Source organism: Cavia porcellus, unplaced genomic scaffold (assembly GCF_034190915.1).
Source record: "Cavia porcellus strain 051 isolate PalLab524CR breed Dunkin Hartley unplaced genomic scaffold, mCavPor4.1 scaffold_6, whole genome shotgun sequence".
NCBI classification, from domain to species: Eukaryota; Metazoa; Chordata; class Mammalia; order Rodentia; family Caviidae; genus Cavia; species Cavia porcellus.
The window spans coordinates 104514156-104538280 of record NW_026947489.1 but is presented as its reverse complement, the minus strand read 5'-3'; the positions used below and the strand labels follow the sequence as shown (position 1 = coordinate 104538280).

At 38.2% G+C, this 24125-nt stretch overlaps 1 protein-coding gene across 2 annotated transcripts; it reads right to left on the bottom strand.

Moving 5' to 3' along the window:
• Positions 1–80: 80 nt before the first annotated feature.
• Tmem41b (transmembrane protein 41B) lies at positions 81–23911 on the bottom strand. 2 transcript variants are annotated; one of them, XM_063251936.1, is made up of 8 exons: positions 23781–23911; positions 23533–23658; positions 16498–16615; positions 15032–15160; positions 10212–10305; positions 9185–9289; positions 5234–5372; positions 81–2806 (listed from the first exon to the last, which is right to left on the bottom strand). In XM_063251936.1, exons 2-8 carry the CDS (start codon positions 23651–23653, stop codon positions 2637–2639), a joined length of 876 nt encoding a protein of 291 aa, XP_063108006.1. In that variant the 5' UTR covers positions 23654–23658; positions 23781–23911; the 3' UTR covers positions 81–2636. The 2 variants fall into 2 exon arrangements, with proteins under 2 accessions (XP_063108006.1, XP_063108005.1); XM_063251935.1 differs by lacking the exon at positions 23781–23911 and having other exon boundaries at positions 23533–23762.
• Positions 23912–24125: the final 214 nt, after the last annotated feature.

Sequence of the window (24125 nt, the reverse complement as noted above, 5' to 3'; positions counted from 1 at the left end):
ACTGGAATTTCAAGAAAATATACTTTTAATGAAGTTTTAAACATATAAATACCTCCAAGAAATAAGTCCCAAGTATACCATTTAAGTTTCTTAGTAAAATTTATTACATTTTAGTTTGCATTTAATAAGTCTCAGATATATTAACACTCAAGGCAACAGAAGTCCACAGAGAACATTCAGGGAACTGTTTCTCTTTCTTAGTGGTGGCTTCCTAGTCAGCCCACTTGCCTCCCACAGCAGCTGGCGTGCTTTCACAGCCATCCCTAAGTACCCATCTTTCATGTGTGACTGCGAGCCTAGGATAGTGACAACAAACCTTCTAGGTTTTCAATGGTAACAGCCTGCTGTGACACGTGTGCCATAGGTTCACCACTACTGCATGCTTAGCACACCAAGGCCTCCAGCACCAAAATGGGGTGGGAGGCAGGAGTGGTGATGGTGATTGAAGCTTGAAATTACTCCTGGCCTAGGGCCAGTCTGTGACTCCACAAATACAGGCCACCAGCTATGTTCAGGGACCAGTCTGCTGCAGGTTTCCTGACCGTCAATGATGAGCCTGCAGAGAGCAGCTGTTTGCTGGGAGAAGAAAACACATCCCACCTACAGTGGCAGCTACAATTTTCTAACCAGAGGAGAAATTAGCAAACGAAAAGAATCTATCAAAAGACAGAGTGATTACTCTGAAAATAGAGTAAGTACTACATACGCACACCAGAGTGAATAGTGAGGGTTCTCCTGAGTCCAAGCTCTTACTTTTATTTATCAAAGTTTGATTTTAAAAAAACTGACTCAATTACATTTTACACAGTAATGTTAGGTGAGCTTTGTCCCAAAAGGCTGTTTTAAATTCATCTGTAAAAATAATAAAAGCTTTACCACTCAGCCTCTAGTGAATAAGGAATAAAACCTTACTACAAATAATTTTACATGAAAGTCCAAGTGACATAAGACTACTATATTAACCCAATGTATTTTCTTTGTATTTACAATAAATCTGTTTAATACTGTAATAGAAAAAATGAATCGGGGCTAGGGATTTAGCTCAGCGGCCTAAGCGCCTGCTTTGCAAGCAGGCAGTCGTTGAGTTTGATCCCCGGTACTGATAAAAACGAAAAAGAAAAAAAAAAAAATGAAAAAATGAATCAGTCCACATTCTGTAGTAGAATCAGGCTGTGAGGATGATCATACTCTTCACAATGAACACACAAAAGGATTTCCCACATAGCTAAGAGACTTTTCCACATAATGACAAGCTTGGGGTAAAAGAAAAGTGACAGAGTACTGTATTCGCTTTTATTACTTTTTCATACTGTTTTTGACACAGAGTATTGGCATGCACTTCAGCTGCCCTTGAGCTCACCATGTAGCCCATGGCTGTCCTTGAATTCATGATGATCCTCCTGCCTCAACCTCCCAAGTGCTGAGAGTACAGGTATGTACCACCATGCCTGGTTAAAACTGACTGATTGGCCCTGTCCCAGATCAAAGAATCAAGGATATTACCATTAACTAAGCAGCAAATAGTGGTTTGGTTTTTCCAGGACTATTTAAAGATAATTGTTACCATGTGAGAAGTTAATTCTAGTGTGTGAGTTAGAAAAATAAAGTCTACAAGAGGAAAACTGCACTAATCAAAAGCAGCCCCAAAGAAAGTCACCAACAGAAATAAAACATTCTTATAGATATATCATGTATAAAAAGGATAATTACATAACACATTCCCTAATGACCACACTGAGGTAAATTTTTAGTCACTGTAAGAAATAAAATATATTTATCCACTGTGTCATGCTGCCCATTTTTGTTTGAAAATATAATTATTCTAATGTCTAAAAACAATATGCTTTGAGTTTCTGTTCTTTAAATCCTCTTTTATCAGACACATTGTAACAAAATATTATCTGAATACAAATTATCAACATCAATAAGTTATCATGTAATATTCATTTTATATATGAACTAGAAAAAATGAAAACAGAAACCACTAGAACTTAAATTACCAGAATAATCCATGATAAAAACTTAAGACAGAAGTAAAATTCACAAGTAGATAACTTGATACCTTTTCCCAGTGTTGTGGTTAATGAAAATGCAAACTCCAAACAAATTTATTACTTGAAAGAGAACGGATGTAAATCTTGTTTAAGCTTTAGTTAACCCACTTACATGCCCTGAAAGAAGGCTAACATTAGTAAGAACTGTACCACTCTCTATTGTAGTTATAAGACATGAAAGAAAAATATTACATTGAAAGTCTCAGTTGGACCAAGAATTTTGTACGCCACTAATTTTCTACCTGTAGCTCCCTTTAATGACAGTACTTTTTGCAGTATATGAATTTCCACTTTTACTTCCCCTTGCCACTTAAATATATTATTTTAACTAATGAAAAATTTTATTCATAAATTCCTTATTTCAATTACAGAAGTAATGACTTCAAAACACAAACCAAGAGGGTTGGGCATATGGCTCAGTGGTAGAAAACTTGCCTAGCATGCGCAAGGCCCTGGGTTTGATCCCCACCACTGGAAAAAATAAAAAAGAGAAAAACCGTAAATGGACGAATCCACTAATCCTGAGATGATGATGATGACGATGACGATGATGACAGGATATTTAAAACTCAGAGATTTTTTTCACTCAAACTTCTGCTTTAGCTTTTTTTGGAAGATGGCTGGAAGAATAGAAAGAACAGCCAAAACCATCAGAATAAATACTGAGTTCCAGGAAACAGCTTCCCCTGCTGTTGTCAGCTGGTACAACGTTGTTCCTGCCTTAATTGCTACAAAAGAGGGAGGTGCAACACCTAAAATAAAACAGAAAAACAGTGAAAACCAAACTGTTTTTAAGAATCAGAAATTTCTGTGTGCATAAAATTTCTTATAAGAACACAGCTACTGCAATTTTGGGTAAGAGACAATTAAGAATTTAAAGCTCCTAATCATTGCTTAAGGATATGGAGTTTGAAAACTAAAAAAAAGTATTCAGAAAACAATTCACAACATTTAAGTCTTTCAAAAAAATCTGCGAACAGTCTAACTGTTCAGAAGACTGTGTATTGAGAGTATATAGCTCAGTGGTAGGCTAGGGATTCAAACTCTAGCATTGATTAAAAAAAAAGATATTGAATAATTGTCTCGAACAGTGATGGGACCTTTTAGAGACCAAGTGCCCAAACAGCAACTCAAAACCCACTTATTTATCACAAAGTGCCAACACTGCAGTTAACCCTGAACACCCCGTGCTTGGTCGCTGGGGCAGTGCTGGGGCAACTTGGCTCGCAGGCTGAGAGCACTGCATGCCTGCTGTGGTATGTGTGCCATAGGTTCGCCACAAATGGCCTAGAACACACCCGCATTAAAAGAAAAAAAGTGTGGCTGAATGATAGAAGATACACTGAAACAAAAAGATTATCAAATATAAGAACAAGAGGTTAATAAAAGAAGTACTTACGGGGGCTGGAGATTTAGCTCAGTGGTGTAAGTGCCTGCCTGGCAAGCATGAGGTTGTGAGTTTGATCCCCAGTACCAAAAAAAAAGTACTTAAGGAATGACACTAAAAATTTCATTAAAAATCAAGTTGGAAAACACAATTTCTACCGATAAGGATAGAAAAAACAATACACATACTGGTTAAAAAAATTTTTAACTCATGACCTTGTTCTAGCTGCTGAACTATAGCCATGGCCCTCATGCTAATAAAATTGACTATCATATTTCCTTAAACTACTAAGCCACCACAACCAGCTTTAAACCTAATTATCTAATTCAACACATGAAAAATCTGCTCTTTGTATCTCAATCATTCAATTTAAATTGGAAAGAAACAAAGCATTTACTAAAGAACCACAAGAATTCAGCCAGGACAGGGGTGTACATCTATAAACACAGCATTCTTAGGAAGTCAGACAGGAAAACCAAAGTCTGAGTCTAAATTAGGCAAATTTAGTAATTTAGTGAGATTCTGTCTCAACTTTGGTTTTTTGTTTTGTTTTTTTTTTTTAGGTTTTTGAGACAGGGTCTATGTACTTCACACTGGCCTCCAAGCCATAGCAATTCTCCTGTCTCAGCCTCCCAAATGCCCAGATAAGAGGCATGCACCACCAAACCCAGCTCAAAATATTTTCTAAAAGGCAGGGAGGGGGGTTTCTGGAGATGGAGCTCAGTGCAAAGGCCCCAGAATCAATCCCTAGCATAGAAAAATAATACCACTCACCAAAAATTACACATATATAATAAGCCTACCACCTCATGGTAGCTGTCTATACCCTTTCTTTACCATCTTTTCTCCCCAAATAAACCTTTTGTTATACAAAAAAAAAAAAAAAAACAAAACAGAATTCATGAAATAAGAGATAGATGTGGTGGTGTAATCCCAGCATTTGGGGAGCTGAGCAAAGAGAATACCTGGGAGTTTAAGGCTAGTGTGAGCTACAAAAGGAGTTCACAGCCAGCCTGAACTGCATGGTGAAACCCTATTTCAAAAAGACAAAAAAAAAAAAAAAAAATCATAAAACATAAAAATTAATCATCATGTACACTGATTAATTTCAAAATCATGTGTCAGTGCCTTGAAAGCAAGAATGCTGACTCTGGCCAGGGATGGTGGCACTTGGGAGGCTGAGGCAGGAGGACTGCAAGGAGTTCAAGGCCAGCCTGAACTACATAGCAAGACTCTGACTCAAAAATACTCCCCTCCCCGCCAAGAAAAACCAAAACCACCACCAAATGCTGACTCTGCTTTCTCTGTACTCTTGGTAATACATATGCACACAATAAATGCTCATTTCAATAAAATGAAAACAGGGATCAATTCTGATGTATTTCATAATTAATTAGAAGACAAAGGAAAAAAATTTAAAAACAGCAACTTAATTTTTCTTCTCTCCACTTGAGGGAACGATTGGAACTAAAAAGTTCTGAGGACTGGGGACACCGTGCATTGGCAGAGCACTCGCATGGCACACACAAGCCCACAGCTTCCATCCCCAGCACTGGGAAAAAAGTTCCATTTAATCCTGTATTATTACAACAGTATCCAACAGTAAGTCTTCCTCTTTAAGAGGTAACAGAAAAATACTTAACACAATGCAGATATTGCTGAGTGTCTACTGATGCAGGTCAGGTTTTGTGCCCAAGTCCCACACCATCCACACAGGGCAGGGGACCCAGGCCAGCTAGATGCTGCTGGGTGTTACACAATGAGCCCTGACAGCACAACCCAAAGACCTTACCTAGAAAAGTGCCAATAAAAAAAACTTTCAATGGCACATTTATCACAGGAGATGTAATATTAATAAACCAATTAGGTAGAAACGGTGTTATCCTCAAAAATATAATGTAGTTAATAAGATGTTCTCTATGACGTTCAACCTGTCATAAGAAAAAGAATATTATTAGGATCAGACAAAGCCAATCCTGAAAATGTTACTTAATATTCAATTTCTCATCCCTGATACTTAAAAGACTTTTTTTTTTTTTGGAGACAGAATCTGGCATCAAACTCATGGTGATCTTCCTGCTTCACCCTCCAAGTACTGGGATTATAGGTATGCACCATCACATCTGGCTCTGATATTTCAGAATTTATCCAGTATGAATAATTTTTGCTTTACAGTATTTTGTTTCTTTGAGATGGGGCCTTGCTACACAGCAGAGGCTGGCCTTGAACTTGAGGTGAACCTCCTATCTCAGCCTTCTGAGTGCTAGGATACAGGCATGCACCACTACACCCAGCATCTTTTTCCTTTGGTTATAATATCAATGATTTAAAAACGAATTTGAAAATAACAAACTATTTGTTAAATCATTAGCAGAGATAAATGAGGTTTTTAAAAACTGCTCATATAGTGATGGCGACCCTATATGGTACACATGCCACAGTGGATTGCTTGCATCATTGAAAGCTCTCTAGCCAGGTGTGGTGGACATGCCTGAAATTCCAGCACTCAAGAGGCTCTGAGGCAGGAGGATCACTGTGAGTTCAAGGCCAGCTTGGAGTACATAGCAAGACAGGGCCCAAACCAGCCCCCATCAAAAAAAAAAAAGAAAGAAAGATCAATCTCTGAAAAGCTTCCCATCACTGTTGGTCAACAATATACTACTAAAAATGGCTCTGTTACCAATCTAATGATGGTTCAATGATGCTACTTAACACCTAAAATGCCAAATTAATTTTACATAAAACTACATTTAAGAAACACACAAGCCAGTTATGGTGGTTCATGCCTATAATCCCAGTACTCTGGAGGCTAAGGCAGGAAGATCACTTGATATTAAGGCCAGTCTGGGCTACACAGTGAGTTCAAGGCCAGCCTGAATTATATAGTGAGATCCTATCTCAAAAACAAAAACAAAAAACACATTTAAGCTAAAGGTGGTGGTACACACCTGCAATCTGTGCCAAGTGGAGGACTGCAAATTTGAGCCCAGTCTGGGCAAAACTTAGTGCTATTTAGCAAGAACCTGCCTTATAATTAAACGTTTAAAAATGGGCCAGGGATATTGATCAATGTGAAGGGCAAGGATTTCATTCCCAGTACCACATATAAAGAACAAAAGAAAGAAGAAAAGGAAAAAGGTAGAAGGAATTCAATCAGCCAACTTTTTAATGTCCTTTATCTTTCTAGTATAACAAGTCACTCAACCAAAAAAACAAATTTCACACCCAATGTGTGTCTGTGTGTGTGCAGCGGTTCAGGACATGAACTCTGCACCTCCCACCTGCCAGGCAAACCCTCTACTACTCAGCAATACTCCCAGCTTCTGGCTCCCAATTTTTTAAAACTTTAGATAATCTTATTTTATGCTATAATACATATATCACACAAAATGGTTTATTCATTGTTGATGACATTTTTTTTTGAGGCACTCAAAAAAACACCCAGGCTGGCCTCAAACTCACAGTACTCCTGCCTCAGCCTCTCAAGTGTTGGGATTATAGGTGTACACCTCCATGCTGTGGAAACATTTTGCCAATTAAAGTATTTAAGTACTGATTTTAATTTATACCCTTTAAATATCTAATATGCTCACTGCCCAATCCATTTTTCTTAGAAAAACTCACAGGTAGAACTATTTTACCATTCTGTACATATGCAGTAAAATGAAAAGAGCACTAGTCTAGACATGAACTGATCTGAGATTCTAGACCATGCTAAGTCATGATTTAGGGCAAAATACTAAATTTCTCTTAATTTCCTAATTTGTAGAACAGAATAATCTCTGAAAGTCCTGTGAGATCTGTTTCTTCAGTTTCTCCCAGCAGTGCTCCTTGTTGTACTCTAAGAAAATAGCTTCATTATATGTGTATTATAGCAAACCTGCAACGTGGCTTACTAAATGTGTTTTTTTTATCCTTTTTCCCTAACTGATATGTTAAATGACCTAATTGATATGTTGAGCAATACTCTCCTCTGTAAAGAACTGCAAGAATCTCACCTAATTGATATGTTAACCATTGTTGCCCTCTACAAACTACAGAAGTTGTGCTAAAACAAGCTAACAAGGGTTGTTAATCACTGTTAGGCGCCTCTATTCTCCGCTAAAGAGCTAAAGAAAACTAGGATGGCCCGCTAATTTACACTTGTTTGAAGTAACTTGCTTGTGTGCAGAGAGATTTGTGTATGAGTTTAACCCTTTACCTGACCTTGACACATAACCACCGTTTTCTGTTCTGTATGGTGCCTTATTGCCTCCCTCTCCCCTCACCTATCTATCTAGGCCATAAAGAATTTGGGTTTCTGGTTACCTCTTCCCAACCCGGTGATGATCTGTCATAAAATGAGCCTGCCCCAATTTTAAGAACTGTTTAGCTTCAAAGAAATTACCGGGAAATACTATGGCCCAAACCCCAATCGGTGCTTTCCTTTTGTTCTGTATGCATCAAATGAGCTAGATATCAGATCTTTGTAAAACTAAGTTTCAGCTTCTTGTAACTCTTGACCCCTTCACACCCACTAGCGAAAACGAGCTGTCCTGGCATAATTAACTTCTCCAAATATTGCTGCAGATGTGCCACTCCAAGATAATGTCAGTCTGTAGGATGGGAGTAATTTGAGAAACACCAGGAACTCCCGAGATTGTCAGAGCTAAGTGGACAGCAATACAGTTTCCAGACTCGGGTCAACAAGTTTGATGGCTCTACAGGTTTCTTTGTTTCTCCCCGCCACCACTTTTCCTCCAGCCCCTTTTTAAAGCCCTCCCTTCAGTCTCTGGCACACAGTCTCCAAATTGGCTCCCAGAGACTCGTCTCCAGGCCTGGAAATAAAGCCTTTGCTACCTAAATTTTCGGTCTCTTGCTTCCTTGGATTTTATACCGGGGCCCGAGTTATAACACTCCTCAGCTCATTCTGCACCTGGCTTGTATCTATCACTGCAGGGCTTTGCTAGACTCTGGGACACAGCACAGTCACTCCCCCGAGGGTGCATCAGAAGAGCTGGTTCACACACCCATCAAGTGTGTTGATCAACATACCACATAACAGACCAACTTTCCAATTATGTGGATGCCTTCAGAGTAATACTGCTTTTTATACTGACTGAATTTACTAAGATAAAGAACCAAAGTTATCATTACAGAAGGACCTGGGATGTAACTCAGTGGTAGTGTGCTTTAGACAAATGATAGATGGTCCTTAGCATATAAGGGGGAAAAAAAGAGAAAACAAAAAATGAAAATCTACATTTAAAATTATTTACATTGCACCAGGCAATGGTGGTACACATCTGTAATGCTAGCACTTCAGAGACTGAGGTCTGAGGATCGCTAAGTTTGAAGCCAGCCTGTGCTCATAGCAAATTCCAAACCAAGCCGGACATAGCAAGACCATGTTTCAAAAACAACAAAGACAAAACATATTAACAATCAGTTTTGTACATACAAATGCTATTTTGATCAAAACATAATTGTTTTTATCTCAGTGAATTTTATAAAGTTTAATTATCTGCATTATCTTTATATAAATTTATGTAAATGTAAATTAGTATTAAATTTACACATGGACTATACACTGACCTCCCAATTAATCAATCAAAGCACTATTACATAATTTAAAAAGTAAGCCTCATGCAGTGGTATAAATCTGTAGTTCTAGATTTCAGGAGTCCAGGAGTTTGAGGCCAGCATGGGCAACACAGCAAGACTCTCTCAAAAAGCCAAACAAACGATAATAACATGTATTTACCTGCTGTGACCATTTGACTGCTTTCTCTGTTAGGTATTTGTATACAACTGGTCGCCCGACTAAATAGGAGAGCATATAGCAGAATGAGGCACCAAGTCCGGAACACTGGAAAACAACAGAAGCCATGAGTACTTTTATTTTCCCATCTTAATCACATGAAGGTATCTCCAAGAAAAGCTCAACTAGAATACTTCTTGGGGTTTGGGAGGATGCTCTCCAGAACATCTCTTGTGCAAAGAACTCATTTAATGTAGTCCTTTCTTAGACCAGACTGTAATTCAAATAACACCAACTAAAACAAACTGGCATTTGCAATTAAACTTAAGAGACTATATCCAAATAATTACTGCTATTTTTTAGCATAAGAATACAACTTCAGAAGCAAAGTTTTTAAAATAATGCTCTGCCTAAAAACACTACCTCAACTCTGAGACTTAATTCATTGTGCCCATCAAAGCTCTCAGATTGTCCAGGTTACAAAACACAATAGGAGCCAGGCATGGTGGCACATCCCTGTAATTCCAGCTCTTGGAAGGCTGAGGCAGGAGGATTGCTGCAGGTTTGAGGCAAGTCTGCACTACATACTGAGTTCAAGAATAGCCTGAACTACATAGGGAGACCCTATCTCAGGGGAAAAAGAAAAGAAACACAATAGGAGTCAGGCATGGTAATTACACCTGTAATCCCAGCACTAAAGAGGCAGGACTGCTGCTGCAGGTTCAAGGCCTTCCTGGGCTACCGAGTGAGTACAAGGCCAGTCTGAACTAGATAACCAGACCTTGTCTCACAACACAAAACAAAATAAAAATACAACAGGAAAAAAAGGCTAAGATAGCTTCTAAACACACTTATGGTTATAACACCCGTTTTGGAGAGAACAACAAACGTCACCTTCTCACTGAGGAACTTAACAGATATAACTGGAACATCAACTGCTCTTTAACACATTTATTAGGATGACAGTATTGTTCTCCTCATTCTATTAGAGATGTTTTTCCCAGTCTTCCAATTCATTTTATTTACTTACCAAACAAACAAGAAACAAGGCTAGTGGAAAGGGATACAGGAACCCTGAAAGGATGCTGAGAAATATAGAGCCTGGAATAGCAAATGTTTGTAAGCTGTTAACTTCTAAGTTAAGGATTAAAACATAATCAAGTGAAATTTTAAGATGACAAACTCAACATTTCAGAAAAAAAGTATAGGGCCAGGGATACAGCTCAGCAGCATAAGCACCTTCCTGGCAAGCGCAAGATCCTGAGTTTGACATCCGGTATAAAAAAAAATGTATAAACACAGAAATCATCATGTTAATGAGATCATGCCCATGTTTCAGTACTTGCTGAGTATCTCCTATTCCAAATGCTTGGGACTATAAGTACTTTGGATTGTGGATTTCTCAGGTTTTAGAGTATATGTAGCACATACGTAATATGTTTGAGATAAGAATGAAGTCTAAGGTCTTGAGTCAAGAAAGTTTCATACCTTACACATACAACCTGAAGCTAATCTTATGTAGTATTTTTACTTGTTTTGGATTTTGGAGTATTCTGCATTTTTGATTTTTTGGGGAGTTTGGGATGTTCAAAAGATAAAGTAAACTCATATACAAATGTGTTTAAAAAATAAGATTCTTTAGCTGCAATGCCTTCAACCCTAAGGTGATCATTTACAATAATACAAAATACAATATATGTGGTGCATACCTAAAATCCCAGCACCTGGGAGACTGAGGCAGGAGGATCGTTTCAAGTTCAAGACCAGCCTGGGCTACAAAGTGAGCTCAAGGCCAGCCTAAACTGCACAGTAAGACCCTGTCTCAAAAAGACAAAGACAAATACACACACACACACACTCACACACACACACACACACACATACACATTTTTATATATACATAGTAAATAAGTACAATGCTAATAAAATTCTACTAAAAGAAGATAAAGACAAATATCCAGCATGTACCAGATGAAAAGGAATTGGGCAATGTGGCAAAAACAAATTCTCAGTCATCTTTTAAATAACACATAGAATTCTCTAGTGCATTGATTTATTCCTAATTATTCTCAGAAAACATGATTTCTGTACAAATTTATAAGATATAATAATCATTTTACATTTAACTATGAAACTTACATTAATTAATTAAGCATTTAAAAAAGGATTAAGGATGCCAATCACGGTGGTGCACATCTTTAATTCTAGCACTTAGGAAGCTGAGACAGGAGACAGAATCTTTCTCAAAAAACAAAAACAATTGTACATAGCAGTGTGCACCTGTAATCACAGCTCTTAGGATACTGGCCAGCCTGTGCTACAAAGTGAGTTCAAGGCCATCCTAAACTACATACATAGTAAAGCCCTGTCTCAAAAGACAAAAAATAAATACAAACAAACAACAAAAAGAATTTCTCTACTTTTGTGTATGTTTCAAACATTCAAATACCTAAACAGAATTATAGGTGTTACAGCTTTGATCCAGATGTCCCCTCAAAGCCTCATGTACTTACAGGTGGGATTTTGAGGTGGTAACTGGACCATGGGGTATGATACTAGGTTAGTCTACTGACAGGTTCACAGCTGGGTGTGATGCTGGGAGGTAAAGCCTGGTGGGAAAAGCAGGGTTACTGAAGGCCTGACCTGCAACAGTGTACATCTTCCCATCTCTCTCTGCTTCCTGCTTTCTGCCATGCTGACTTGCCACCCCATCAACTATAGACTGAAACCTCTGCAAACTATAACTCAAAATAAACCTCTCCAGGTCAGGCATGGTAGCACATGCCTATAATCCCAACACTGAGGGGGCTGAGACCAGTCTGGCTACAAAGTCAGTTCAAGAGCAGCCTGATCTGTGAAACTGTCTCAAAAAGACCAAAAATAAAAAATAAAATAAATAAACCTCTCCTTCTTTAACTTATACATTTCAGGTATTATGTCTCAGCAACAAGAAACAAGAAAGTAATTGAGACAGCAAGTATATACCACTATCTATGCCCACAAAATGACCCTTTTAATGTCATCTGCTCAAAAGTCTTCAATGACAATTCAGTACCAAATAAGTACTCTAAATCCCTTAGCTTGATATTCAAAGTCCTCTGCAATGGGAGGACAGCTGCCGGCCTTAGACTTACTTCTCAGCCCTCCCCTCTCTGATGCAGCTAAACGGGACTGCAGATCACATCCTAACACGCCCTCTCTGAGAAGCTCAGGGTCTAGGCTGAGCTGGATCTCTACCTAGTCTTTCTTGTTATTTCAGTTCGAAACAGTTGCTCTGCTTTTGAATACTCAAAGCAGGAGAAATTAGTCCTTAGCATATTGATTAAATGAATGAAAGCTAGTTTTAAAAAAGGAATATAACATAAAAGAATTCAAAAGAACTTGACACTAAAGAAAAGTTTGTGCTGGTATTATTGGAACAACTGAATGCAGATGTCTTATCCTTTGGGTGAATGATTTGGGGATGACAATGTACAATATATATACACTATTGTTGCCCCCTGATTGATGTGCTTTGAAACTTGGCTTTCTTGGTGGTTTTTTTCTTTTTATTCTCTCTTTGAAATAAAATGGATTTGAAAAGAAAAAAAAAAAAAAAGAACTTAAAACTAACGCTTACTCAAGAGGTATGAGTGCTTGCACAGTTGAATTCAGTGGCACTTGTCTCTCAATAGAGCCAGGCTGGCCTCAAACTCACAATCCTGGAGCCTTGGCTTCCCAAGTGCTGGCCTGCCTGGCATGCACTACCATGGCCAGCTTACTAATTATATTTTGAAATGATAAGGTATTTGGTATATTGCTTCAAGTATGTATTAAATTGATTACAGGTGTTCCTTTTTACTTTTTCTAGTGTACCTGCAAGAAACTTTAAAAGTTAAACATAGCTTATCTATTAATCAGCCATTACTAGTAAAGCCAAAACATTGTTATGTGCCCTAAGACAAAGTACTTCCCTTTCCTCACCAAGTTTCAACATTTATAATTTAAATTCAAAAGTGCAGACAAAACATTTTAAGAAAATTTGAATTTAACAAGTTATCATAAAAGGTAGGCATGGTGGTATTTGGGAGGCTGAGGCAGAAAGACTGCTACAAGTTTGAGGCCAGCCTGGGCTATAAAGTGAGTTTAAGGCCAACCTGAACAGCATAATGAAACCCTGGCTCAAAAAGACCAAAAAAAACCAACCAAGCTTCAAATCATAAAAATCTATAATATATAGGATATCATTATATTATTTATTGAGTAAATAGTAATAATATATAATTTAAATTGACAATATTAACCAATATTTACTTATGATTTCAAATAAAATACACGTTATACTAATAAACTCACTTCCAATATTTGTAATTACTCTTCTGTCATTTGACAGACTGGCTTCCAACTTGTTCATGGCAATCCTCCTTCCATAGCCTTCTAAGTACTACAATCATAAGCATACAACACATACCCAGCCTAAAAGCTGATTTTAAAAAGATAATGATTATTTTCACAATATCAGCAATTAATGTCTTTTAACCAAGATCTGGAAAATATGTTGGATAAGAAAAAAAGATATGCTGAGGCTGTAGCTCAGTGGCACAAGCACCTGCCTGGCAAGCACAAGATCGTAAGGGTTCAGTTCCCATTACCAAAAAAAGATACAAAAAGCCATAAAGAAAGATAAAGTCTACAAACTAGAAGATTAGTCATCAACAATATAGGCAATTTGCTGGAGATGTAGCTCAGCGATGTAAGCATTCACCTGGCAAGCGTGAGATCGAGTTCAATCCCCGGTTTAAAAAAAAAAAAAAAAACCCAACCAAAAACAATAAAAGCAAGCTGAAAATAATACAAAAGAAAGAAGCTGCGCTAGATGTGGTGACATTCTGTTGAGGTAGGGAGATCAAAAGTTCTAGTCTGGCCAAGCAACTTAGTAAGGCCCTGTCACAAAATTAAAAATTTAAACAAACAAACAAGGACATTGATTGTAGTTCAGTATGAATACCCTGAGTTCAATCCCCAGTACACATACACATACATACATATATCAAGAACTACTAAAGGATGGCCAAGTGTAGTGATGCATGCCTGTACTCCCAAAAAGACTGAGACAAAAAGACTGCCACAAGTTTGAGGCCAACCAAGGCTACAAAGTGAGTTCAAGGCCAGCCTGAAGTGCATAGCGAGACCCTGTCTCAAAAATACAAAAAAAAAAAAAATTACTATTGAAGGACAGTCATAAAATAGCATCTATAAAAGCAAAAAAATAAAAACAAAGGGCTGGTGATTTAGATCAGTGGCATAAGTGCCTGCCTGGTAAGCGTGAGGTCATGAGTTCAATCCCCAACACCAATTAATTAATTAATTAATTAAACTAAATAAAAACAATTAAACCTCAAAAACTAAGGAAAAAGTCTTAAAAGAGATAACTAGTAATTCAAATTAACTAATGATATAAATAACAATCTTTTAAAAATAGTTAAATATACTAAATGATAGAGGAAAATAAAATATCTAATAAGTGAAATAAATACAATACAAAACAAAAACAATGACAGCAGATATTCCAAAATAAAAGTAAATCGAGGAGATAAGATTAAATTAAGAATTTTTGGGGCTAGGGATTTAGCTCAGTGGCACAAGTGCATGCCTGGCAAGCACAAGGTCCTGAGTTCCATTACCAGAACCAAAAGCAAAAAACAAAAAAAAAGTAAGAATTTTTGCAATTTTAGTTTTTCATTTTTTTATCTAATATCGTAACACTGCATTAATAAATTTTAAAACAAAAAGTTTTGTATGACTAAGCAACAGCCCCTTTAAATCTTTTCTTTAACAAAACTAGAAAATATTTTTCAATTAAAAGGATACAAAATATATGTAGCAAAATAAGCTACAAGTACTTGTACATAAAAGGTGTCTTTATATTTGGATAAGACTTTTCCTAGAGCCTTGGCATCATCCATATCTCTGGGAACCTTCATATTCATTCTTTCTTCTCTAAAGAAATAAAATCAAAATGAAAACAATTTAAGAATTTTGCTATGATAAAAGAAAAATCAAGTTCAAAATATAGAGTTTTATCCAAAATGATTTGAAGTCTTTATCTGTAATATGGTAAGGTCAACTTAAAAATGTTTAAGTTCAAAAGTCTATAAAGTATTTGTTAATGCTTTCAGTAACTTCCTGAGATATATAATCTACATGTGAAAGTTCAGAATAATCCAAACTGAAAGTTAAAAGCATTTACTCCAATATTGGCTTGAACTTTTAATGAAATATTAAGAAATGAACCACTGGTGTTAGTATAGTAAAAACGTATTTGACATCATTTTGGATAATGCTCATGATAAGCAAAAGTTAATCATTTATAATAAAAATTAATTAAATTTTAATGAATTCATAGTTCATACACACCTCTTCTGGACTATCCCAGCTGAAAGTTCAGACAACAATTTAAAATATTTTCCCTTTTCTATTAATTTTAATTTAAACTGGGTATCTTGTTTTGAACCAACGAGTTTTTGCTGATGAAAGGCTTAATTAATCATCTTTTTATATTTAAGATATATGATGCTCATTTGTCTTCTTATTTTTACTCTGCAGAACAATGATTTAATGTACCTTTTTTACTTATTTTTTTATTGAAACAGGTCTTGCCATATTGCCCAGGCTGAACTTGAACTGATGAGCTAAGCAATCTTCCTATCTCAGATTCTCCTGAGTAGCTATGCCTATAGGTGCGTATCACCATGCAGGTGAATGTTGCTTTTAAAAGTCCTAAACAGCGGGTTGCCAGGTATGCTGGCACATACCTGTACTCTTCAGCATTGGCAAGGCTGAGGCAGGAAGACAGAAAGTTCAAGGTCAGTCAGGGATAAGTAGTGAGGAGGTGTCTCAGGAGGAAAATAAAGCTGGTAAACTAGTTACTCATTTATAAAATTTAAAAATTAAAGACTCCCACCAGGCCCGATGGCAAATGACTGTAATCCCAGCATTGGAAGGCTCACGCAGAATTGCTCTAAGTTCAAGACAAGCCTGAGTTTAAAATCAGCCTGGACTACATAGCAAGACCCTATTTCAACAAAACAAAGTTTTTGGAGTCACAGCCTTATTAGAGAAGCAATACTAGAAAAGTCTGCATAAAAAAAGTCAATAGGCAAAGCTAAAAACAATATTTAAACATAGTACTGATATGGACTTGCTACAAGCCATGAAAGCCAATACATAATCATCACAACATTCTACTGCTTAGTTTTTAATTCACTTTTTTAAAAATTCACTTTCAGCTCCTAAACACCCAGACATTTCCAGTTTTTTTCTTCTTGTATACTTACTCACTAAGCTGAGGAAAATTTTTATATACCAAAAACATAACAAAAGCTGCGGACAGGAAAATGGACACCAATATAAGCAGTGACATTCTTGCTGACCCAGCTTCTGCCTGGGCTTTTTCTAGAAAGGAGAAAAAAGGATATATGATTAAAACACATGTAAATACAAATAAAGTAAATATAAAGGAAAACAGTATTTCAAGCTAACAAGTAACTCAAGAACCGCCACCAAGGAATAGCAGAGTTAAACAGAACTTGGTTTACAGGAAAGCAAGATTACTGGGTTGGAGTAATGAAACCAAGGTTCACAGAGTAGGTAGAAACTTAGCTGAATATTAAAAGATGGAGGAAAAATGAGCTTTCTACCGGTACTATATGTAGCTAAGTGGGGTTTCAACAGACAATGTTGTTTTTAAAAATTAAATAAGGTGGGGCTGGGGATTTAGCTCAGCAGCATAAGCGCCCGCCTTGCAAGCAGGAAGTTGTGAGTTCGATCCCCAGTACCGATAAAAAAATGCAAAAATTAAATAAGGCATTTAGCATGTCAGATTTAAAATTAAATGATTTTTCATCAAATTATAAACTCACCACTCTTAAAATTAGACAGGAGAAACATTAACCATATAATGTTTAACTGAACTGTAGAACATTAACTATCGCGAGTTTTCCTTGAGTGTGTGTTTATCTAATAGTTACTTGTTGTCTTGCAGTTAGTTGGATGGTGAAATATATGGATATCAAAACAAAACTAATCTCTAGGTTTAACTTGATAACTATTTTTTCCACTCTCTAAAGTTAAGCAAAGTTTTTCAAGCAGTGTTCAACAGTACCACAAGAAAACAACTGAAAAAAATGCAAAGAAAACCCTGAGTGACATTCAATTTTGAGGATCTCCTTCCTCTCATACAAACTAGTAAAAAGTGAATGTTGGTGATTACAACTCAACACTCTCACCATATAATTCTAATAAACTCAGGGGATGGTATATAATTCATTTATATTTCTGAACAGATATAAAAATTCTCAATCTTTTTTAAATCAGATTTTATTGGTACATTTTACATATACATAATGATCATATTGCCAGGCATGGTGGTGTACATCTGTAATCCCAGCACTTGGGAAGCTGGGGCAGGAGGATCACTGTGAATTCAAGACCAGCCTGGGCTACAAAGTGAGCTCAATTCCAGCCTGAACTGCATAGTGAGACCCTGTCTCAAAAAAAAAAAAAAAAAAAAAAAAAAACACTTTAATGATCACATTCATTATAGAGAATCTGTACTTTGTACATGATATAAAAAAGTTCTAAATCTTGTTTTTAAAATTTACATCTAAATTTGAGGTATACACGTTTATAATTCTCCTTCTTATGGTGGCATTAGATGCATAAACTTTCAGCATTATAACTACTCATATTCATACTTCATTAACTTGCAAATCTTGTAGCATACTAATTCCTACTCTGAATTATCCATGTATCTGCTGTTTAAACTCTTCTCTTGGTACTGTTGAGAGAAAGTCAGAACTGTGCTCTCTCAACCTACATGGTCACATTTTCCTAGCTTCCATCAAGGTGCTCATTGATAAACAGTAATATTTTTCTATCCCTACCTAGTGATGCACATCTGTAACCCCAGCACTCAAGAGACTTGACTTCAAGGCTAGACTGTCTCCAATAAATAAATTGCTTCAAGTCTTCCTTCTGCCCACAATCAGTGACACTGCCTCCTACTTTAGTGAGCTCCCCAGTATCTACCTCAAAATCTGTTCATGGAATTACCTCTCCCCGCTTTGCCCCATATCTTTTCATTAAATGCTAACACATCTCTCTCTAGATCTTGCTCTTTAAAATCTCTTTCCCCCAATATCTTTTGTGTCTCTTCTTACAAGTAATTTTTCTCTAATACAAATAAATCCAACCTGAGAAAAACAGAAATTAACCCTAACAATCCTCTAGTACTGTCTTCATTCTTGCTACATCCATGTAAAAAAAAAATCTTTCAGAAAGCAAAATGGCACGGTATCTACAGTATCTTAGGAATTACTCTTACTGGCTATCCAGTCCACTTGTTCTCAACATTGAGTGTTTTCTAATCTAGTTGACCCCACCATGAAGGAAAGACCTGTTTCTCTTGAAGACATAAGACTACAGAACAAGGAAACCTTTAAAGTCACAAAATATTATCATTGACATAAACTATTTCAAGGGCTTTAAAGTTTAAAAAAAAACTCACTAACTTGAAAATGGTAATCAATAACACCAATTATGTTAAAGTAGCTAAAAAGATTTTTTAAAAGTTACAAACACAAACCGGGCATGGTGGCTCACACCTGTAATTCCAGCACTCGGGAATCGAGTTCCAGACTAGCCTGGGCTCCAAAGTGAGCTCAAGGCCAGCCTGCACTGACCCCGTCTCAAAAAGACAAAAAAAAAAAGTTACAAACACAGAAAGCACATTTATAGGAAGCAGAAGCAGCACTGTCAAACTCATATAAGAACTCGATCTCTAAATCCACATGTTCACTCACAAGCACCTACCCACTTTCAGGTGCATCTCCTCTTTACTGAGGACCAACACCAAGCTGATAATAAGCTTCTCCATAACCCTAAAAGATCTCACCATTCATTTATAGGATCCACTCAGTCTCATAGACATTCATTTCTGCTCAAATTTAGCCACCCACTTCCAAGGCTACACACTAAGTTCTCACATTGCCTGGAACTACTCTACCTTGGACATTTTAAATTTTAATACTTGATTCATTTCTTTTCCTTCTAAATGCAGCCTGACTTCATGTATAATCTGAGGCAGCATCTTTGATAAAATCTTTATTCTTTCCTTTTTTGCTTTCCGTTTTTTCCTGCTGTATTTTGAATATACTTGAGTGTCCCTCAGGGTTCACTGTGACTGAACGCCTCAGGTCAACCTCAGGAAAGTTACACCTAATAGGAGGTCCTGGGTCACTGGGGGTCTCCATGATAGTTCTTGTCAGAGACAGCATGAAAGCCTGATTTTGGCCCCATTTAGTCCTACCTACTTCCTAACTCAAGATGTGACTTCTGCCCCACAAGCACTGACATTCACAACCTGTGTGTGGGCCTCATCAGAGACCACTAAGGTATCATTCCCTTAAACCTGATAAACTGTACCTTAAATTTTCTCTTAATAAATCAGTAGCCCTAGGTATTTCATCACAAACAGGTTCATTTTCTTTATTTATATACCAACACAAAGGGAAATCACTAGCGATCTATATCACTGTGAAAACCAACAGCTCATTCCCAATTGCTTTTCTGGGTATATAACATGAATCAGACCCAGTCAGTTAGGTTTTTCTCACCCTCTGACAACAGTGAAAGGCTCAAAGATGACCATCTGATGTGCAATAATCCAGTCAGTGAATACCAAGACTTTGATAATTCAAGGATAGTGGTAGACAATCTATGCCTCAGTGAGCTGTTTGTGTCATTGAAAGCTCTAAAAGGGTCGCTATCACTGTACTAGGACAAAGATTCTCAAAACTAACAAAAAAGCCCTTAGTTTGCCTGGAATTCAAGAAAAACTAAACATACAGTAAAGCTGACATCAAGTAAGCAAACCAAGACATAAAAAAAGCCTGATGCTGAGATAGCACTGAGCCCCTGATTCCAGCCTGATGCCACTAGATCTTACCTTACTGATTTTTAAGTTACATGAACCAACAAATTCTCTTTCAGCAAAGGTTTCAATTGAATTTTCTACATACTACAGGCAAAACACAAAAAGCCTAATACATAAAATTTGTGTTGAGACTGGCATCAACAAATCATACTAAGTATCTTGGTTAATGTCCCATTGCCAGTTTTACTTAGATCTCTTTTCTTAGTAATGAGAGCTTTCTTTTTCCTCTAAGTGAGTAAGCACGGTACTCACTGTGAACGCTTAAGGAATCACCTGCTGAAGCAAATTAGCATGGCAGAATCCAGAACAGGAATTTAAGACAAAAGATTCCAGTTTGAATCACACTGCCTTTTAAAAGCAGTAAAAGCAATTTCAAGACTGGGCTGAAGATACAGCTCCTGGGCTGAAGATATAGCTCCGAAGCACAGTGCGTGCCTGGCAAGCATGAGGTCATGAGTTCAAACCCTGATACCAAAACAAAAAGAAAAGCCAAACCATAGTGGTTCCTGATAGCTGGGCACGATAGTACAAACCTATAATCCCAGCTAGTCAACAGGTTGAGACAAGAGGATTGCAAATTGGAGGCCAGCTGGAGGAAATTAGCAAGACCCATGAGAAAAAATGAAAACACTTAACGATGCAGCCCAGGGGGAGTACCATTGGATTTGAGGTTAAGAGTACCATTGGATTTGATCCTCAGTACCACTAATAAATAAATAAATCAGAAAGGAAAAACAGTAGTGTTCTCAAATTTTTCTGTTCCACATTAAAGATTTTACATTATAATCTACACACAAAAATCTATATAAATGAAAGGTGTCAGGAAATAATTGAGGGGTTGAAGATGTAGCTCAGTGGTAAGAGTACTTGCCTGGCATGTATAAAACCCTGGATTCAAACCTTATGCCACCCCCCCCCCAAAAAAAGAAAGAATTGAAGGAGAGGACCAGGATGTACCAATCCCCATGATGAATGTAATCATTTTGTACCTCAAACATGTAAAATTTAAATTTAAATTTAAAGAAATAATTGAACCCACATGTTAGACAAATGCTTTACCTCTGAGCTATATCTGAAGCCCTATACAGGATATTTTTTTTCTTTTAGGGGGTACAGGGTCTCACTATGAAGTCAGACTGGACTTGAACTCACTATGCAGCACAGGCTGGCCTCAGAAAGCATAATGATCCTCCTGCCTCAGCCTTCCTCCCCACTCCCTTATTTACAGGCATGGGCTACCAGGCCTAGCTATATAGAATTTCTAACGTGAGTTAGAGAAAGTCAAAGGAGGGAGAAAAGAAAAAGGAAAGAAAAAAAAAGGTAATCATTAATCAGCAGGCTGGATCAAAAGCTCCCTAGTTTAATATAATCTGATACCATCAGAATAGGCAACCTTATCTCTTACTGCCAGCCAACAGAAACCCTTCATTCATGACAAATTAATCTCTCTACTGACATCCACAAAAGGATTACACTAACCTCTAAGTTCACTGCTTCCCCTAGCCCAGCAACTCCTCTCCTACTTACTGAAGAACACTATTTCTACAAGAAGGCAAAGTCTTCACACCTTACAGATGTGCTCTATAAGTCACTTGACAGCATCGAAAAAACAGTTAAGAGTGACCTGGGCATGCTAACATGACTGTAACCTCAGCACTCTGGGGGCCTGAAACAAGAGGATCACAAGTTCAAGCCCAGCTTGGGCAACTTAATACTTAGTAAGACTTTATCACAAATTTTTTAAAAGTTCTAAAAAAAAAACTTTTTTAAAGTTTTAAAATGTAGGAGAGATAATTAAAAATACTATGTATAAAAAGGAAACTAATAAAAAATTAACCTCAGGAGATCAGGAAAAGGCTGGGAATATAGCTCAGTGGAAAGGCCTCATGTTCAATCCCTAGCACCACACACACAAAAAGAATCAATGTGTTGAATGTGCTGTTCTAATGATAAATCATTATAAATGATACTTTGGAAGTTTCAAGGTTTGATTAGCTATAGGTTAAAAAGAATTAATAAATAACTGACAACTATCTCAAACCAAATGACAATCTTTAGAACTGCCCTACTTGGAAAACACTTTTTGAGACCCAGACCTAAGATTACTATCACTCTCAGAGGTAGTTTTCAATTTAGAGGATTTAATTCAGGGCAGATTTATGCTCTAGCAACAATTCATTTCTAAAGTTTTTTTTTCTTTGTACAGTTTTGTTTTCTTTTTTTAAACACACCGTCTCACTGTGTAGTTCTGGCTGGCTTTGAATTCACAGCATTCTTTCTGCCTCAGCTTCCCAAGTGCTGACAATACTGATGTGTACTACCAACCCGGGAACTAAGGGTGTGTTTGTTTGTTGGTTTGTTTGGGGGCGTTGTCAGTTTTTTGAGACAGGGATACACTAGGTAATTCAGGCTGACCTTGAACTCACTATGTAGCCTAGGCTGGTCTTCAATTCCTCATGGCAATCCTGCCTCAGCCTCTGGAGTGTTGGGATTACAGACTTGTGCCACCACAATCGGTGGGATAATTTCTTTAGGAATTTTTAAAACATTGATCAGGCGTAGTGGTGCACGCCCGTAATCCCAACACTTAGCAGCTGGGGCAGGACGACTGCCTCTGAGTTCAAGGCCAGCCCTAAGTGCATGGCGAAACCCTGTAGAAAAGGCAAAAAGGGGGGGGGGGGGGGGAACCCACTGAGACCTCAATCATTTCGACTGCAGAAAATAAGCAATTTCATGCCAAGATGGAATCAAGATAATTAGTTTCTAGGCATACTTTTCCCCTTAAAGGGGGGGAGGGTCCTTTAAAATGAATCCTCTTAAGTTATAAGGTTATCAGTATTAACGTGAATTATTTCATTTAATGCAAGCATCAGCTGACTAACCAGATACTAGTATCGCCCTCATTTTTAAGTTCAGACACTGAGCTTTAGAAAGTTAACAAGTCCAAGATTCCAAGTAAAACACAAAGATGGGACTCAAATGCAGGTGCTCCCTGTCATCTGGACGTGGTACCAATCAAGCCCTTGCTCTTAACTACTGTACACCTATACAGGCAATGGGCCCTACCCGAGGCTTCAGTTTCATCATCTGTAACAACACAACGAATGCTAAAGTTTCTTCTCGACCTGTCTAGCTTCGTTATCAACCTTACAATCTCCCCGAGTACAAGCAGCCAGCTGTCATTTCTTTTAACTGAATTCAATGTAAAAACCATTTGCCACTGGCCCACCAGGCCTCTGGCCTGCGGCGTGCGGGGGCCTACGTCCGAGGACCCCATTGCCTTGCTCCGGTCCGGGCGCCAGCAGGTCCCTCCTTCCCCGCAACCCCGCGACCCGCCGGTGTCCTCCCCCTCCGGAGCCCTTCCGCGCATACTCACCCTTCAGGTGAGCTCCACTCCCCGCTGACGCGGGCCCCCGCGTCCCCGCCATCCCGTCCCTCACCAGGTTCGTGTGGAGGGCGCCGGTCGGAGATTGCTCGGCAACTCTGCCTTTCGCCATGGCTACTGCAAGGGAAGAGAAACAAAGCTGGGTGATGCCGCGGGCCCCTGACAACAAAGCCGGACGCAGATGCCTTACAACAATTAAGGGGCCCGAACCAGAGCCACTTCCGGCGCGATCTTCTCACCTGAGGCGACCTCAGCCACGACGACACAATGACGCTCAGCAGAAACCCGCAGCGCCCACTCGGACGAGCCCCCACCCTGCGTCGCGCCAGCACCGCCCTAGCCCCGCCCTAGAGCCTCGCGCGCTCCGGCCCACCCAGTCACCGCGGAACTAGCCAGAGACCACGCCTACCATCCAGGGTCCCGCCCACCTTATCTAGTGCCCCGCCCCTCGCGTCTGCGGCAAGCATGCGCAGTGGCTGTGCCGAGTCACTCGGCTGTGACTAGTGTAAAGCTCGGTTTTCATATCCGGAAGTGCGTTTCCAAGGACTTCAAACTGTCGGCTACGCGACGCCCGGAAGTGCCTT